Source organism: Austrofundulus limnaeus, unplaced genomic scaffold (assembly GCF_001266775.1).
Source record: "Austrofundulus limnaeus strain Quisiro unplaced genomic scaffold, Austrofundulus_limnaeus-1.0 Scaffold8, whole genome shotgun sequence".
Taxonomy (NCBI): domain Eukaryota; kingdom Metazoa; phylum Chordata; class Actinopteri; order Cyprinodontiformes; family Rivulidae; genus Austrofundulus; species Austrofundulus limnaeus.
In genome coordinates, this window is record NW_013952410.1 from 4,790,923 (window position 1) to 4,809,619 (window position 18,697).

At 39.5% G+C, this 18,697-nt stretch overlaps 1 protein-coding gene across 1 annotated transcript in view; it reads left to right on the top strand.

The window, feature by feature from the left end:
- cacna1ea (calcium channel, voltage-dependent, R type, alpha 1E subunit a) overlaps positions 1-18,697 on the top strand; it is a gene marked incomplete in the record, with an annotated part of 75,420 nt that overhangs the window by 42,888 nt on the left and 13,835 nt on the right. The window contains 16 exon segments of the mRNA XM_014000833.1: positions 2,925-3,017; positions 3,179-3,388; positions 4,675-4,787; positions 5,489-5,601; positions 5,787-5,918; positions 6,295-6,364; positions 6,505-6,622; positions 6,774-6,841; positions 7,019-7,110; positions 13,011-13,898; positions 15,350-15,570; positions 15,680-15,791; positions 16,156-16,285; positions 17,135-17,194; positions 17,563-17,669; positions 18,553-18,564. Coding sequence (XP_013856287.1) covers positions 2,925-3,017; positions 3,179-3,388; positions 4,675-4,787; positions 5,489-5,601; positions 5,787-5,918; positions 6,295-6,364; positions 6,505-6,622; positions 6,774-6,841; positions 7,019-7,110; positions 13,011-13,898; positions 15,350-15,570; positions 15,680-15,791; positions 16,156-16,285; positions 17,135-17,194; positions 17,563-17,669; positions 18,553-18,564 — 2,539 coding nt within the window.

The window sequence follows — 18,697 nt, forward strand, 5'->3', positions numbered from 1 at the left end:
GTGTGTGTGTGTGTGTGTGTGTGTGTGTGTGTGTGTCTGTTTGATCAGTGGCTTATTAAAAAGTCCCCGAGCAAATATTGACTGCAAGTATAGATCCTGAAATCAGAAGGTGGCAGAAAGGTGTGAGTGGGGGTAAGACAGGATGGGAGGTAATTCTATCCACATTTGTTAGTGAAAAAGGCAAATCATGCTCACTTGAGCTTGTGTTTGAATGTGCATTGTGAAGCTACAGCTCAACATGAATCTATAAACATAAATCTAAACACCTCTAAATTGCCTTTGAGCGTCTTTTGCTCATTATAAATGTCTGAAGCTTACAGTGTGAAGCTGTCTGGCTCATTGCCCCAACATTAAATTTTCATTTTTGTCTAATTTCCCTGCTGCATCGTTGCTTTCAGTTCCCCCTTTCAGCTAAAACTTTACATTAGCTAGGTTTGTTCATGCCTCTTTTCGTTCATTTTGTAATGCAGATGCAGATGAAATGGTTGCATTTTTGATTTATCTGAATTATTTAAAAAGAACAAACTATTGAAATTTATGTGCGAGCTGCCAACGAATGGAATCTTATTCCTGTGAACATTAGACATTGAAGTTATAACACATTTAAAATATTGTTAAAGAAATGGCTTATTGATAATCAGAGCTGTCATTAGGTTACAATTAGACTAGCTCTTGCTCCCCTCAGTTGTCATCTTGTCTCATGTGTGGGTTTATTGTTTATTGTTTGTTTTCTCCTCGTTGGTTTATGTGTTTTTATATGCATTTTAGCTTATAATATTTTAAGTATTTTGAAGTGTATTGTATTTGTTTATTTTGTAATTATGTAGTTTTACATTTAATATTTTTACATTTAACATTTTAGGGTGACTTTTACCATCTGTCTGGGAACTGCAGGTGAAAAATAGCCTTCTGGTTAATTCTGGCATATTTACAGAAATGTTATTAAAGGGCCAATATTATGTGTTTCTCAGGCATATATTTAAATACTATACCATAATAAAGTATCTACATCACCTTTAGCTGTTATTAAAATGTTGTTTTTATGTTTAAATAGAAAATAAACTTATCTTCTCATCACTTCCTCTTCTAAACGCCTTGAAATTGGTCTCTGTCTCTTTAAGAACCACCTTCTGCTTCTGTCCCGTCCCGTTCGGTTGGGGGGTGGGGGTTGCACGTGTGCTATGATGCAGTTAACTTGGCATCTGAATGTACATTTCCTCAAAGGTATTTTTTATCTGAAAAGAGTTTCACTGAGTGAGAAGTAGTGTGGAGAGCAGCGGACAGTAAGTTTCACTTTCAGTTTTGCTCTGTTACTGCCGAGAGCCTGCAGGAGTCATTGTTGGGGAGTGTGGAGTGGGGAGTAGAGCTCCGTGATGAGGAACCTCGGCTTAAAGACACGTCCCAGGGGCATTTCTGTTACCAAAAGGCGTTTCTAGTCCCTACCTGTCATTTTGCTCCTCAGCATGGCTGCCTAAAAACGCTGCAGGATTTCTCAAACATGCATGAATGAGTCAGAGCAAGGCTATGAGCATGTTGTTTATGAGAGTATAACATTATAACATGATATAAAACTCAAAAAGTTGATTTTACACGATATAGCCCCTTTAATATGCACTGTCCCTGTAATAAATAAAGGTTTGAAAAAAAAGTAGGCTTGAGGAAAAAAGATGGTACTCCTAGAAAGGATTGAAAATAATTTGATCATGTTCAACTACGTGTGTCTTGTAATTAACATCAGTGTTGCCTTCAATCTTCATTTCAGTTCATTTTATTTATATAGCACCAATTCACAACAATCGTCATCTCAGGTCTCTGTAAAAATAAAACAATTAATCTAAGGAAGCTGCAGATTGCGTTGAATCACTCTGCAACAGTCTCACATCCTGAGTAGTACATTGGGGGCAGTGGGAAGGAAAAACTCTCTTGTAACAGGAAGAAACCAGCACTAGAATCAGAACCAGGCTCTGAACGAGAGGCCATCTGCCTCAACTGGCTGAGTTTGAGAGGACAGGAAAGATATACAGATAAACAGAATAGTTGGTCCAGGTGTTTTTTCCTCTGGAAAAGTGACAAATAAAAGCATGTTATTAATAGAAATAATTACAACAAACATGTAGAGGAGAGTGACTAAAGACAGCAACAAAGTGAGGAAATGTGGTCGGTTTGTGCTCCAGCAGTCTAAACCTGTAGCAGTAGAACTAAGAAGTAAATCAAGAAACCAACCCTAACTATAGGATTTATCAAAAAGGAAAGTCTTCAGACTAATCTTAAAGGTAGACAGAGTGTCAGCCTCACAGACAGATAACTGAAAGCTCTGCCTCTCATTCTACTTTTAGAAACTGGAGGAACCACAAGTAAACCTGCAGTCTGAGAGTGAAGTGCTCTGTTAGGAAAGTGTGGAACAATAAGAACTTTAATAAAATACAGAGCTTAACGATAAGACGAAAAACTCGATAATTCAACCCGTTGTTTGTCTTTATGTTTGCTGTCATATTTGTGTTCCTGTATTTACAACGTGTCATTCTCAGTTTCACAGAAAATTTTGGTTACCCACCGAACACTTTTTTAAAAAAACGTCTATGTAAGCTTTAATATGTTCATAGACATTTAGGCTATAATTGATCTAAATCTGGTCTAAAATTAGATTTATATAACAGCATTTATCCAAAATTAGTAGTGTTTAAAGCACTTCAAACATGAGGTGGGATCAAACCCAAGCTCTGTGCCTTTAAGTGCTTCTGACATCCTACTGAGCCAACCAACCAGGCAGAACTCATGGTGCAACAATGAGTTCTATAATCCTACGTGGGCCGCTGGAGACCTACAGCTCCCCATGACTAGATTCAATGTTAAAATTACATCAGTTGCTCAGAGCGCAGTTAGAACCTTCTGCTGTGAGGGTTTATGTTCTTCTGTGTCTGTAGTGTTGAAGCGAGCCACCACCATCAAGAGGAGAGGCCTGGATGTTCATCAGGGGCAACCAGGAGAGGAACAATACGGTGACATCTCCTCTTTGGGTGAGGGGGAGTTAAAGAGCCCAGCTGCGGCTCGAAATGCAGTTGTTAGTGCTGTCAGCATCACGCTGGTGTGTCCGGCAGTCAAAATTGAACCATGCTGTGCGACTGCTGTTAGGCTACAGTTTCTCTCTGCATCTCTCTCTCTCCCCCTCCATTAAAAGGTATGCCCATGGCCAGAGGAAGCATCCGAAGTGCAAAACGAGGTCCGGCGGCATATTTTCGCCGCAAGGAGCGTCTCCTGCGCATTTCTATTCGGCGCGTGGTGAAGACGCACACGTTCTACTGGACAGTGCTCGGCCTCGTGGCTCTCAACACTCTGTGTGTAGCTATCGTTCACCACAATCAGCCTCCGTGGCTCTCCAACTTCCTCTGTAAGTCGTTCCAGCAGCACTAAAGATTAGTGGAACTGTTAATGTCAACAATGTTAATGAATAACAACCTAAGCAGTTTTACAACCCCAATTCCAATGAAGCTGGGATGTTGTGTAAAACATAAATAAAAACAGAAAATGTTGATTTGCAAATCCTTTTCAACCTATATTCAACTGAATACGCTACAAAGACAAGATATTTAATGTTCAAACAGATAAAATGTTTTTTTATTTTATTTTGTTTTATTTATTTATTTATTTATTCAAATATGGCTTGGATGACAGCAAAAGCTGATGTAGCTTTCAGCATTAATGATGCCTTCACAGATGTGCAAGTTACCCAAGTCATGGGTATTAACAGACGCGCATACCATCAGAGAGGCTGGCTTTTGAACTTTGCGTTGATAAAAATCTGGACAGTCCTTTCCCTCTTTGTCCCAGAGGACACAACATCCATGATTTCCAAAAACAATTTGAAATGTGGACTCATCAGACCACAGGACACTTTTTTCACTTTGCATCAGTCCATCTCAGATGAGCTCAGAGAAGCCAGCAGTGTTTCTGTGTGTTGTTGATATACAGTATGGCTTTGGCTTTGCATGGTAGAGTTTTAACTTGAACTTGGTTTCCTGAAGTGTTCCTGAGCTCATGTGTTAATATCTGTTACAGAATGATGTCAGTTTTTAAAGCAGTGCTGCCTGAAGGATCGAAGGTCACAAATATTCAGTGTTGGTTTTTGAAAATGCTGCTTACTTTGCAAAGACTTATCCAAATTCTCTGAATCTTTTGATGATATTATAGACTGTAGATGATGAAATCCCTAAGTTCCTTGCAATTGTAGGATGAGAAATGTTGTTATTAATCTGTTGTTTAGTTGTGGACTATTTGCTCTCGCTGTTGTTCTTGTGTGTAGACTGAGCCTTTCGGAGATGCTCCCTTTATACCCAATCATGACTTTCACTTGTTTCCAGTTATGCTGTTAACCTGTGGAATGCTCAGGTGTTTTTTGAGCATTCCTCAACTTTGCCAGTCTTGTTATTCCTGTCACAGCTTTTTTGGAGCATTATGCAGGCATGAAATTCAAAATGAGTTAATATTTGTAAAAAAAGAAACAATAAAGTTAATCAATTTGAACATTAAATGTCTTGTCTTTGTAGTGTATTCAATTGAATGAAGGTTGAAAAGGATTTGCAAATCATTGTATTCTGTTTTGAATTTATGTTTTACACTGTGTCTCAACTTCATTGAAAGTGACGTTGTATATTTGCTTACTGTCCTTTATTCTAGACTATGCAGAGTTTCTGTTCCTCGCTCTGTTCCTGACCGAGATGTTTCTAAAGATGTACAGTTTGGGGCCGCGCCTCTACTTTCATTCCTCCTTCAACTGCTTTGACTGCAGTGTTAGTACTTTATATTCCTTGTCATGTGTACAGTATATAGTTATTTACAGTTGTGGGTACAGTTCCAATAATCAGCTAACAGCAGAACTAGCTTCTCATATAATGATGTCACCACCTGATCTGTTCCGGAAGCATGATTTGTACCGTCAGCTCATTTGTGCATGCGCTGAAAGAAATGCTGCCGGAAGGGCTTTGTATGTTTTTAGCATACATAATTTATAAATTTATTTATTTATAAATTAACAAACCTTGATTATTAAAGATGGAATAATTGTTTCCAGTACTTTATCCTAAATCATGCTCAATAATCTGCGAACTAGGAGTATTTCTTTTAGCACATGCACAAATGAGCTGATGGTCCAGATCGTGCTTCCTGGTCAGATCGGGCAGTGACAAGTTCCACCAGTCTTCTACTGGACGGAGAGGAAGTCACGACACATGCTGAGTGACAGTTTCTTAGCGGTTAGCATTAGCTTCCACAAATTTGGTCTGTTTAGTAGATTAGTGTTAGCAGAGCGAAGAGTCTTGTTTAGTGGATTAGTGAAGCCAACTTTCTGCTTAGCTGAGCCCACCACTGTTTATTTACTAAATATAAAATACTTCTTTGAATTATAACTTGCATCTATTTTTCTCAATATTTTATAATTTTTTGAAAAGTGCTGTTATTTAAATAAGCTGTCAATTTCTCCTGCATATCCCAGGTAATTGTTGGCAGCATCTTTGAAGTGCTGTGGGGTTTCTTCAGGCCTGGAACTTCATTTGGCATCAGTGTCCTGCGTGCTCTCCGTCTGCTGAGGATCTTCAAAATCACCAAGTTAGTGCTGCGGCCATCTTCATTCATTGCCACGAACATAGTTTATGAATATTTCACTGACAATACTGTAGAAGTGGAGAATAAGTGTAGAATGTAACACTAGTGAAAATGTCATGTCATTGTTTGTGCTGTTAAACCAGAAGCGTCCTCCCTCCTCCTAAATGTAATGTTTGGTTTCTGCCAAGGTACTGGGCATCTCTGAGGAACCTGGTTGTCTCTCTGATGAACTCCATGAAGTCCATCATCTCCCTGATTTTCCTTCTCTTTCTCTTCATTGTTGTTTTTGCACTCCTTGGGATGCAGCTTTTTGGTGGCAGGTAACATTAAAATAATCATGCTTATTTTTCTCCAAAACATCCCCTATATATATACAGTAAGTGAATCAACAAAGATTAGCAAATATAAAAACCAATAAAGTAAGATGTGATGGGCAGTTTTCATTTTGTAGTGGACTTTTTTTCCACACAAACAAAAGCAAGGTTAAAGTGAACCACTTAAAGATAACAGGTGCTTCTATGATCCAGTAACATTTGTTTCCCTCAAGATGTCACTTTGATAAAAATAAAAAGTCCGGGATTATCAAAGATGGCCTTCAGGCCTTTCAGAGTACAGAGCAGACAAAATAAAAAGGAAATGCTTTGATTAGATAAATACTAGTTTAGCCACTATATGCGTTTTATCTTTTTGTTCCAGGTTCATCTTTGAAGACTACACGCCGACAAACTTTGACACCTTTCCTGCAGCTATCATGACAGTATTTCAGGTCTGGAAATAAACCTGAGAATTTACAGCTGACGATGCACCGTTTCATCTCACAAGTTCATCGCAGATATGCCGCACAGTTTTTCTTTTGCAGAGTGTTTTGTGTAATTGTTTGTTTGTTTGTTTGTTTGTTTTTTACAGATCCTGACTGGAGAGGACTGGAATGAGGTCATGTATAATGGGATTCGCTCACAAGGAGGAGTGAAGTCTGGCATGTGGTCCTCGATCTACTTCATAGTTCTCACTCTTTTTGGAAACTGTATCCTCTAAATTATTTGCAACAGCATTGTTTTGTTTTGTGTTGTTGTTTTGTTTTTTGTTTTTTTTTCACCTACTGTGTTTCTGTATATTTAATTAATAATCTTTCGCCATAAGTTTTTGACTGGACTCTTTGACAGAACTGTGACCAGATACTCTGCTGAACGTCTTCTTGGCCATTGCTGTGGATAACCTCGCCAACGCACAAGAACTTACCAAGGTAATAAAAGCAAACAGCTAAAAGAGCAGCTTTTTGTCAGATGAGCTTTCTGCATTAGATCAGGGTCAGTCTAATAATCTCTTTACCCTTTCATTATTTCCTTCCTTTCATCTATTTTGATTATTTAAGCTTGTTTGAGTTATTCGTGTGCCATTTGCTCTTTCCCCTTTTGATCAGGATGAAGAAGAAGCAGAGGCAGCGTTCAATCAGAAGCACGCTCTTCAGAAAGCCAAGGAGGTTGGACCGCTGTCTTCCTTCATGTCTTCAGAGTAAGTCATGTATGCAGCCTCCTCCTGCCTGACCACCTCCTCAATCTTTCTCTTCCTCTCTAACTTTTTTACACTAGTTGAAGGTCTTCATGTAAGTTGCTGTAGTCTTTCGAATTCAGCTTTTTTATCAAAACTTTAAAAAAGAGGCTTAAGAATCAATAACACTTTGAAGTGTGTTGCAAAGTAAGTGCTGACTCATAAAAAAACATCCAGCTTTAGGTTCTCCACATTAAATTCTTGGTTATTTGATTTGACTTGGGAGTGGGAGGAGCTTATATTGTTGTCAGTGTGGCAGCGTTACAAGAGAATATGGTACTGGTTCTGCTCAGACAGTCGCAGGAAGTAATACTTCTATTGTTTAGGTTTGACTGACAAATTAACCTTTTTTCTGCTTACAGAATTTTTTTTTTTCTCAGCAACTAACTGCACTTTGCCTCGTTACACATTGTGGAAGTGCATGTGCATGACCAAGAGTGCAAACCCTGTGCTCTGTATGCACGCTGTGTATCAAAGAAGGGTTTTATGCATGGGCTTGCAGAAGGTTTAATCAGCTAATGTGCTTTTTTGTTTTAGTTTCTTTTTTCCATATTTTGTGAATGCTGGTTGCGTTCACATTACTTTCCTGTTTTTATTTTTATACGTTTTTGAATTGTTTGTTAATTAAAACGCTCAGGAGAGTGCTGGGTGCTGTGACTTTTAGGTTTTGTGAATTTTAGCTACAGTTCTGTTACTTTTATCGATGTTTGTTACGTTTAGCTTTCAATCAAAGTCTGTTACATTTAATGTTTAGCTAAGCTTTTGCTACATTAGCTTTTTCAGCAAGGTTTTTCTTATTTTTGTTTTTTATCTAAAATTCTGGTAAATTTAACTTTTAGCTAGCCTTTTACTACATTACTTTTCAGCAAAGGTTTTGTTACTTTTGGCTTTTATCTAAAGTTCTGGTACATTTATCTTTTAGATAGCCTTTTGCTACATTAGCTTGCAGCAAAGTTTCTGCTGTTTTTGGATAACCTGTTGCTATTTTTAGCATCTAGCTAATGTTTTGATAGTTTAACTAACTTGTTTTAGTTAGTTTAGCCATAATTATCAGTTTTTTATTAACTTCAGCAGTGTTTCAGCAGTTAGCATCCACACAACGTTTTTGCAGACCATGTAGTTTATCTAGTTTTTTAGCTTAACCTCCACAGTGAATTGAAAACAAAAAAACTAAATGTTTTAGAATAACTAAATGTTTTTAGTAGACTTGTCTACTAAAAACTAGACAGGGTCACCACAAGGTCATCAGTGCTTGTATCTGAATCTAGAGAGGACTTTTTTGAGCTTTGAGGGTTCCCTGCCTGATTTCGTATGTCAGCTACAAAAGCCTGTCTCTACCTTTCATTAACAACCTTGCAAAACTGCACGGCCACATTTTCTGAATAGAAAAAAAGTGCTGCATGGAGGAAGGGGACAGTTAATGTGCTTGCTTTGGGACAGCATGCATATGATCAGCATGATCAAAGAAAGAAAAACACAAATCATGCACATACGCTAACTGAAAATGCGAGTGATATGAGTGTTTTCAGTGTATGAGTGGTTTTTCTTTCAATATTAGGGCTTTAAATCCTCTGACGAACGTTTATAAATTTAAGCTAATACAAAAAAATGCTCAACACTTGAATGTTTCATCTTATTAGCATGTCCTGAAAAAGAATGCTATCATGTGAGTGCTCTGAGGTGGCGGTGCTGTTCAGAGCTGCGTGATTCGTTTTCTCAAAGGGCTTTAAACTTGTATCCTCTTTTCTGTGTTTGCTGATGGAGCCCATTTCTGTTCTTTCACTTGTGATCAAATTGTAGCTCCGACTGTCTTTCTATCAATGTTGCACCTACTGTTAATGTTTTATGAATGTTTTGTAAATGTTTCCGATGCTGCAACCATCTTGTTGGTCAATGTGCCGCTTGGCTCCAAAGGAGACACACACCAAAGACTCAAATCTAGCTCTAAGTTTAACATTACACGTGCTAAAATAAGAGGGGGCAGCGGCAGCTCGGTGTTGTAATCCCGAGGCTGCAGGTTTTTAGCCAAGGTTGCATAAGAAAATGCCGTCTTGTGTAAAACAATTGCTGCATTTCACACGCTGTGGTAACCCCCTGCAGAAGAGACCAGCTGAAAGAGAAAAAAAGTGAACTACGTGATGGATGCAAAAATAGTTTCTGATTATTTTTTTCTCTGATTTCCCTCTAGAAATAAAAATCCGATTAAGAGCAGCTGGTAAACGAGAGTCACAGTCAGAGCTGTGTTCTTTGTTGGAGATGTTTTGCTGTGTGTCTCCTGCGTTGTTTTGTCTCTGCTCACAAAAGCACTAATGTCTTGTTTTCAACCAATCGCTCATTGATAACACGGACCCAACAAGAGTCCACGCTCCAGTAAGTAACAATGTCTGTTCAGCTCTCTGAATCCCTCTCTCATCCTTGCTTTTCTAAACTGAATCAATGTCTCCCAGTCATTCATTCATCATCTGTTCTGTACCGTCCCTTCCAGCTGTCCAACCTTATTTCAGTTCATAGTCTTTGAAAACGTATTCGGCTGATTTCATATGGCGTACTTTGCTCTTTCTGTTAGTGAAGTCACAAAACAACTCCAGGCTTTTGCTAATGTTTCACTGAACATTATCATTAAATTGCTCTTTGGTGCCTACAAACTGCTGTCACATCCAATTCATTTTTGTATTTATTTATTAATTTATTTATTTATTTTGCTGTACATGTTTTGCTTGTTAATATTGATTCTAAAAAAAAACAAAATAGTTTAAAGTAATAGTTCAGGGGCCTCATGTATCAAAGGTTGTACGTGCCAGGTTCCACGAACTGTGTGTGTATGTATACCTAAATCTTTCACCAGCCATGAGAATATGCATATTGTCTCGCTATTTTATTTTTTCAGTTGACTAAATCAAACTAAAGTACTGAAAGTACTGAAAGTACTGACGCATCGAAAATTCACCTACATTCACTGATTAAGACTTATGATTTAACACGCGTTCTCGCGAGTTTGAGCATTTATGGTTTAAAGCCAGATGACACTAAACTACATTTAACCTCAAACAACGTAACGTACAATGGACCTGAAAAAATGACTTAAGTAACCTCAATCTAATTAAAACTAAAACATTTATTTTTGTCACATGAAGATTAGTGGCTGCATGTTTGCGAGGCACATAAAATGCATGTGAATTATCAAGTGGCTCTTCCTAGTGTTGTAGTGCTTGAGACTGGTCCTGGTCTTAAGACCACTTTTTGATGGTCTTGGTCTTGTCTCGGACTGAACCACATTTATACTTGGTCTCAGACATTGAGGACTTGGGATTTATTTCACGACTAGTCAAGACCACAACTGTGGAAATATCACTAAATGGGCAGCGTATGGTCCACTTTATTTGTTAACATATTTGCTTTCATTGGATTTCAGCATCTACAATAAGTTTTTAGTTAAATGAGTTACAACAACACCTAATTTCCCTCTGGGATCAATAAAGTATTTTTGAATTGAATTGAACTGAATTGAATTTAAAACATACTGATTCAAATCCAATCCTGACTCATTGCTAATTATGTAGTTTTGTTACGGCTGTCAACCATCCCCATCCCCCTTCACTCGCAAGCAGCACTCCAAGAAAATGAGCAGTGGATCTCTAGGAGCGGAAGAAGATGTCTGCAAAATTTTCGGTAATGCAGTTTGGCTATAAATCACCCGTCTGTCCGTCCATTTTCTGCTGTTTATCCGAGATCGGGTCGCGGGGGCAGCAGCCTAAGCAGAGAGACCCAGACTTCCCTCTCCCCAGCCACTTGGGCCAGCTCCTCCGGGGAATCCCAAGGCGTTCCCAGGCCAGCTGAGAATCAGTTGTTTCTCAGCTATAAATCAGAAAGAATATATTTGTAAAACAACATCCAGGAGAACACATACAGCGACTCAATTTCAGAGACAGTAGGGACTACATCAAATTTTATCATCACTAACGTTAGCAATCTACCTCTAGCAAAAGTCTTTACTCAGCCCTCAGCCCAATTGTCAATATTAGCTCTACATATTAAGTCAGCTACGTTTTTACAGAAAACTCTATCTCAGGGAACTAGTTTTCATTTTTTTTTATTATTATTTTTTCTGGTCTTGGTCTTGTCTCAGTCTCAATACACTGTGGTCTTGGTCTTGACTTGGTCTCGGGTTAGGTGGTCTTGACTACAACAATAACTCTCCCATTCCTAATGAGAAAAGAAAAGTTGTATTAGCAGATTAATTTAGTACAAAATTCGTAGACAATGACACCTGCTCATAAATAGCTGAGTGACGTTGTGTGTAATTGCAGGACAATGACAGCAGTTGTGCTGCTGGAGGACACCACCAATGAAATAATTTGCAGTGAGCGTATTTTCAGGATCCACACCAACCTGCTGGCATACGATGCCTTGCTTATTATCTGATCTGGATTTCCGGGGCCAGACCCCGAAGTTCCACCTGGTTCCTGAGTCCCTCCATGTTTACAGTAATTATTTTAATAAACACATGCGTAAAGTTAAAAATGACTCAGAAATGCACCACCAGCAGATCTGCACCCCTGGTTCACTTCGTTCGTTTACAATAAAAGTGTTTAATTTCTACATTTTTTGGCACATTTAAAAAGGATTTTAACATTATTGAATGAGAGGCGATGTGCAGCTGTCTTCCACTTTACTCTCGCCTTTATGTTTGACCATTTAACCTTCTTGCTAATTCTGTAAGTATGCTCTGCTTTGACAATCACAACTTCACACACACGCTGTCACTCCTCTTTGTGCATTGTGTAAACGCTGGCAGTGGGGTAAATACATTTTTCTGCCCCACTGCCTAATTTTGAAGCATCCCTGACCAACATTCCATGAAATTCTTCATTTTCCTGCATCTAAATATCATTTACGATCATGCAGAGTGAAGAAAGGCACATGTAGGACACATTTGCATCTATCTGCATATTTACGTACATCTTGTATGTTTGTAAGTGCACTCAGTTCCACGTAAACTGGGATCTACTGTATGAAGGAAAAGTACGCAGAAACGTAAGCACACAGTTTCAATAAATCTGAATATTTTTGTGCATATGCACATCTTCATTTTTTTCTGAATGCCAATGAGCACTCTTTCATACATAAGGCCCCAGATATGTTGAAGTGGGGTATGTGGCAATTCTAGAAATAATCAATATCTTACCTGCTGTAGATGACTCTGAATAGTTGGACTGATGAGCTAACAGATGGCTTTAGCAGGGCCAAGACTAAAATGGATTACTGGCTTCATGAAACATCTCCAGTCTTAAAAAAATCATCATGGCGTTTCATGTCAATCCTCTTTCATAAACCTTAATATTGTCAGTTTTGCTTTACGTGTTATTAACCTGGCTGCAGCAGCCAGTTGCAGCACTTCTCTTGCAAAAATATAAAACGTATATTGAATTTATCATCAAAAGCAAAAACGACAGCAGTGTAAAGGTTTATAAAATAATGTTTTAGGACAACAACAAATCACTTTGTTCTTGGCCCCTCTAAGATTAGCTGTTAGCTCGTCCATCTAGTCAGAATTAAACTCTGTTTCTCCAATCAGAGGTTCTTCAAAGAGTCTACAATAAGTCAGATGTTATTGTTTATAACTTCACCACAGAACCCTACTTCAGACGCTCAACATTATCCCCTTAAGTCTGTCAAAGAACAGTTAAAGAATCTAGCTTGAATGTAAAATATGAGAAGCAAAAATATAGCAAACAGGAATCAAAATAAAACAAATTAAGCTAACAAATGCTAACATTAACTTTGCAATGAACGCACTATGTTTCTATGAACACAGAGTTTTATGTTGCTGTCTGATGACAGTATGTATTTTTTGTTCTCCCCAGGGGAAGCCGAAGAAGGCGGCCCTATCTGTACAGGAAACGAGCCATTCACCGCAGCCGGCCTACCTACTCCTACTCCCTGGAGGAGGCCCAGGGCAGTGTCAGGGAGGGCCGCCCACCCCCGCCACTCAAACCTTCTAACTCTTTCATGTCCAGGAGAGAAAGGAGGAAGAGGATGACCATGTCCGTGTGGGAGCAGAGGACTAGCCAGCTGCGGCGACACCGCCAGATGTCCAGCAGAGAGATCCTGTTCAGCAACCCGAGCGAGGAGAAAGAAGCTCATGGGCGCTCCGTGTCGCTGCACCGTAAGGCCATGCAGCACACACCATCAGGGAGCGTGAAGCTCCTGACTGACCCTCCGGCCCCTGCAGACACCAACCAGGCTGTTGGCTCCTCTGCAGACATTCCTCTGGATGCAACCCTCCCCGCCGGTATTACTGAACCACCAGTGTCTGTGCTCGTACCAGAGTCACTGGATCCTACAAATGTAGCCCTCACTGATGCTGTATCTGTGAACATACCAGAACCTCCTGCATCCGATCCTGTCGTGGAGAACAGAAAACTGGGGGTCAACCACAAATACGAGAGTCGGAGCCCCAGACTGAACGGTGAACGTCAGCACAGGCACGTCAAGAAGTTCCGACCTCCAGACAACACTGACTTGAGAAATCCCGAGAGAGAAGGCTATGCCGGGATCAGGGGCCGGAGGCTGCTGCATAACTGCGACCATCAGACCAGGGTCAGAAATCAGGGATCTTCTCCTGGAAGTGAGGGAACTTTAGCGAGCTGCTTGGCTGTAGAGGAGGAGAGAAAAAACCTTGGCAAAGAGGAGGAGAAGGTAGCAGAGCCCAAGAACAACAACGGAGAGGTGGCCAAACATCAGGAGAGCAGGTGAGATTACCACATTACTAATATCTTCAGGTGCTGCTAGAGCAGGGGGGTCAAACTCATTTTCACTGAGGACCACATGAGCATTAAGGTGGCCCTCAAAGGGCCGATTGCAATTAACTTCAACATTTCATGTTTAACTTTGACCAAACATGGAACGTCATGTTCCTCGTTTCATATGGCTGAGCACCTCTAACAAACAATAGCTGTGCTCTACGTGGTATTTCCTTCTAGTGATGGGAAGTTCAGCTCTTTTCAGAGAGCCGGTTCTTGTAAAATGGCTCCCAATTTAGAGCTGATTTGGCTCCCAGGCTTTACAATTGCCCAATTTTATGTATTTGTCCTGTTACAAAGCAGGTGTTCTTACATTTATTTAAGATTTTTAGTAAACGTTTACATTTTTTTGGTCCTTGAGGGGATGGACAGATGCTGCAGCTAGTTGTCACGTCTGTCTCCCTCTCTACTCATGATAGTATGATCATATCAGTGGTGAGCAATCCAGGTTCTCTAGGGCTGATATCTTGCATGTTTTACTTGTTTCTCTGCTCCAAAACACCTGATTCAGTGATTGAATTAGCATTTCAAGTTCTGCAGATGCCGAATAATCAACCATTTGTTCAAATCAGGTGTGTTGGAGCAGAGGAACCTCTAAAACATGCAGGATAGCAGACCTCCAGGACTAAGTTTGCCCACCCATGTCCTATATCCTTGCATGTCACAAGGCCATTGCAAAGAAAGAAAATTGGAGAGCTGGCTCTCACTTGATACATCACTATTTCCTGTAAAAAAAAAACGTTTTAACACTCTAATCCTGTAAACACTGAAAAGTACAATGTGTACGGCTGACTTATGAAGCAAATACAGATATACTATATAAGTAAAAATACATCTAGAATTTTGAACTCTCTCACTTTCTGGAGGGGCGTTCCAGATTAAATTCAGGACTTGTAAGTGGGAAATTCCCATTTTCCAATACAAATAGGCTGCAGTGAATGTAACAGGCAGCAGGTGAAATTTGCCATAAAATCTCCATTTCAGTTCATTTTCACCGGCTACTTTATAACCCTGTGCACCTCCACCTCATGATGGGACGCCATCATTTTACAGATAATATAATCAACATTCATTATGGGAGATGTAGTTTATGGTCAGGGCTGGCTTTAAAGCAGCTTACCAGTATTTTAAGACATTAATACATCTTTGAAGCTCTCGCAGGCCACATAAAATGCAGGGGCGTGCCACACCCACGGACTTTAAGTTTGACACGTGTGCTATATAAAACTTTTCCAACCCAATTTTATGTTTTTACTGCTTTTGAGCCTTAATGGTTTTCCTCAAAACCTTATTTTGTATGCCAATCCATCAATGTTATTGCAGGATTGTTACTTCGTTTCCACAAATCCTTTTTTTTTTATTATTATTCCTCATCTATCCTGTATATCTCTCTGTTACAGGCAAGGTGAGGGTAACCTAAAAGACATCCCCTCAGGTGAAACATGTCTTCAGAAACAGGAGGAGCTTTCACAACTGTCTGAATCATCTGCACCTGCGAAACCTGAGAGGAACAAAGAAGAAATGAATTTGGAGCAGAACCAGGAAAAGCCGCAGCTGAGCTCCAGCGCGGTCATCGAGGTGCCCGGCTCGCAGCCGTCTCTCGAGCTCTCCACCATCACAGGTGACGCCGCACGTGTGGGATTTGCAGATTGTAGTACGGTGACCTCTTTTTTGGTTTTATGAGAACCGAGCAGGAAAAGGTTAAAACTTTACCACCTGATTGTCTTCAGTCAACAGCAAGGATCCCGAAACCTGTAAGTCAGAGAAGGAGGAGTCTGAAGAAACGAAGCCTGTCGTCACTGTCACCCCTGACAGCATGTTCATCTTCAAACCTGATAACCCGTAAGTTATTGCTATCACTGCACCTCTCACAGAGTCCATCTGGTCCTGTTGACCAAACTTTCTGACCCTGAAGGACTGTGCACGTTTAAGAAGTGTGTCGTTTTATCAATTCTAAGTGTGATGGAGCCCTTTGCAGGAGATATGCTCAAAATAATTTCAAGCCAGAGCATTTAAAAAAACTCAGATTTAATTAATGAATGGATGAACCAAAGAGCATCTATTGTACTTCTAATTGTCAGCATAAACAATAGGACATTTTTAAAGCTAAATAATTTTTTATGTGTCTCATATGTAAGCATTATTTCTTTGTCTTAATTTACTACATTCCCTTTTTTACACTAAATTCTTGGTTGTCATCTCTCAGGGTGCGTCGAGCGTGTCATTACGTGGTCAACCTCAGGTACTTTGAAATGTCCATCCTGTTGGTCATAGCTGCCAGCAGCATCGCTCTGGCTGCAGAGGACCCTGTGGCCGCATCTTCTGACTGGAACAAGGTTTGTGTTTTCACCGGGGTGACCTCAGTAAAAGGCTAAATGGTGAGCAGAAACTCAAATTTTACTTTAGTTTCTAACAGTGGTACTATTTAAAAGTGCAGCTCTTAAAATGAACAGCACTAAAACATTTTGGTCAGAATAACTTTCAGCTCGTTTCATGGGTTTTGAAACACTAGCCATGTTTCCATCCAAACTGAATGCAAGTTTTGAGCAAATTTTTTAAACGTTGAAGAGGGGTGGGTGTCAGACGTGTTTCCATCTACTGGCTTGATGTGAATCGACCAGGCTACACAAAGTGTAATTACGTTAGATGTTGACATTATGCATGGCTGTAATAAACAGGAAGTAGAGGTTGCAATCTAGCAGGGACCACACATCTCGGGTCAATGGAGAGAAGTTATCAGGAATGTGTTGCTGTTGGGAAAGTTGTAATGATTCTGTCATATCAGCTAGTAATCACAATGTTACATGTTGTCCAGAGGCGTAAAGAAAGAAATGTAATTCTCTTCACGTTATAAAAATATCTGGGAAGGCGCCAACAGCGGGAATGGCTGAACAATCGTGAGGTAAATGTCGCTACGTCAGAAATTATTCGGCAAATGTGTTTCCATCGCCCCTCTTTTTTGGAAAATCCCAAAACCATCTCAAGCGAGTGTAAGAAACGTTTTGCAAATTTTCGGGACGTTTTTTTGAATCTTGCCGTTTCCATCAACCTTTTCTGATGCAATACTTCAAGGTGTGCATAAAAAACTTTGATGCAAACAGCTATTAATTCCTGAGTCCTTCTTTGTTTTTAGATTTATATTAAATCAGTTTCTGAGATGTTTCTTTTTTGCACTTATTTGACAGGTTCTACGTTACTTTGATTATGTGTTCACTGGAGTTTTCACATTTGAAATGATCATAAAGGTGAGTTGTTGTGTAAAAAGTACAAAGTGGATAAAGTTTTCCTCCCAGCATCTGCTAGACTTTAACCATCACTGCTTCCAGCAAACTGAATAGGTTGTTGCATCCCTTTTGTTATTTGTTTATTTGTTTCCATTCTTAGAAATTAATGAATAATTTTTTATTAAAGTGTCGTGCACATTCATGCCCAGCCCATACGTTTATATGACGCTATCAACATTAGGGAAATGGCAACACATTCATCAATACAAATATTTCAACACACAGGGAACAATGTCTAAATGCCCATGATCTCTGGGTCTTTGTAAACATAGACATTCTCAAAACATTTTACAAAGTACATTGGTTTACTTTGTGGCTCTTGTCCTCAGATGATTGACCAAGGCTTGATTCTTCATGACGGCTCCTACTTCAGAGACCTGTGGAACATCCTGGACTTCATCGTTGTGGTGGGAGCTCTGGTGGCCTTCGCCCTCACGTTAGTCACGTGATTTATTCCTGTAACTTACTAACTTACTTAATTCAGGAGTTTTTTTTCTCAGACACCCCACCCCCTAAAAAAAAACTAATAAAAATAAAAAAAATCACACACACCCTGCATGAGAAGCGGGGGTCATATTGCTTTCGTAGTGTTTTTTAAAGTGATATTTGGTCAAACATATCATGGAAATAACTGCAATGACCAACATGAAATTTGATAGGAATATAGATGTGTCTGACCTACACTGTGCCGGCCAACAGTTTTATGATAGACCCTATGTTTGAGCAGGGGGGTCCATCTAAAAAGGGGGTGTCTGGACATACAAAACTGCTTTTACTCAAAAACTATTCAACAAAGGACCTTCAGATTTGTTTTGGCTGTTTAGCTCTGATGAAGGGCTATCCATTAGGCCCACCAATGGACCACCCAAAAGACCCCCACCCAAAATAATAAATCTGTTCTGGTGAGTTCTGGTGCATTGGTACTTTGAGTACATGCAGAGGTCATATATGCTACTGCTATGCAGTATCTAGTTTTCAGTTAGAATTTTTCCTGCCTAATTGAAAAACATTACTATTTGCAAAAATGGTTGTTTTTCTATACCTTAATTAAAGAATGAGCTAAAATTAGATATTTAAACTGAAGACAAAAAGCTGACAAAATATAAGTTGAGGAAAAATTTAGTGGATTTTATTCAACTTCACAGCATGTAGATTGCACCAAGCTGTAAATTAGCACAATGTACATTGTTTAAAGTACCTGTACAAGTTATTTTAGACAAAAAGCATTTTTAATGCGTTTATTTGGTACTTTACAATAGCAGAAATAAATGTCTCCTGTCTCTGTTGTTTGTCTTTGCAACAACGGGATTGACCAGCAGCAATGTGATAGGGTAAGTGACAAAAATGCTTGTGTATTTACAGTGGGGAAAATACGTATTTAGTCAGTCACCAATTGTGCAAGTTCTCCCACTTAAAAAGATGAGAGAGGCCTGAAATTGACATCATAGGTAGACCTCAACTATG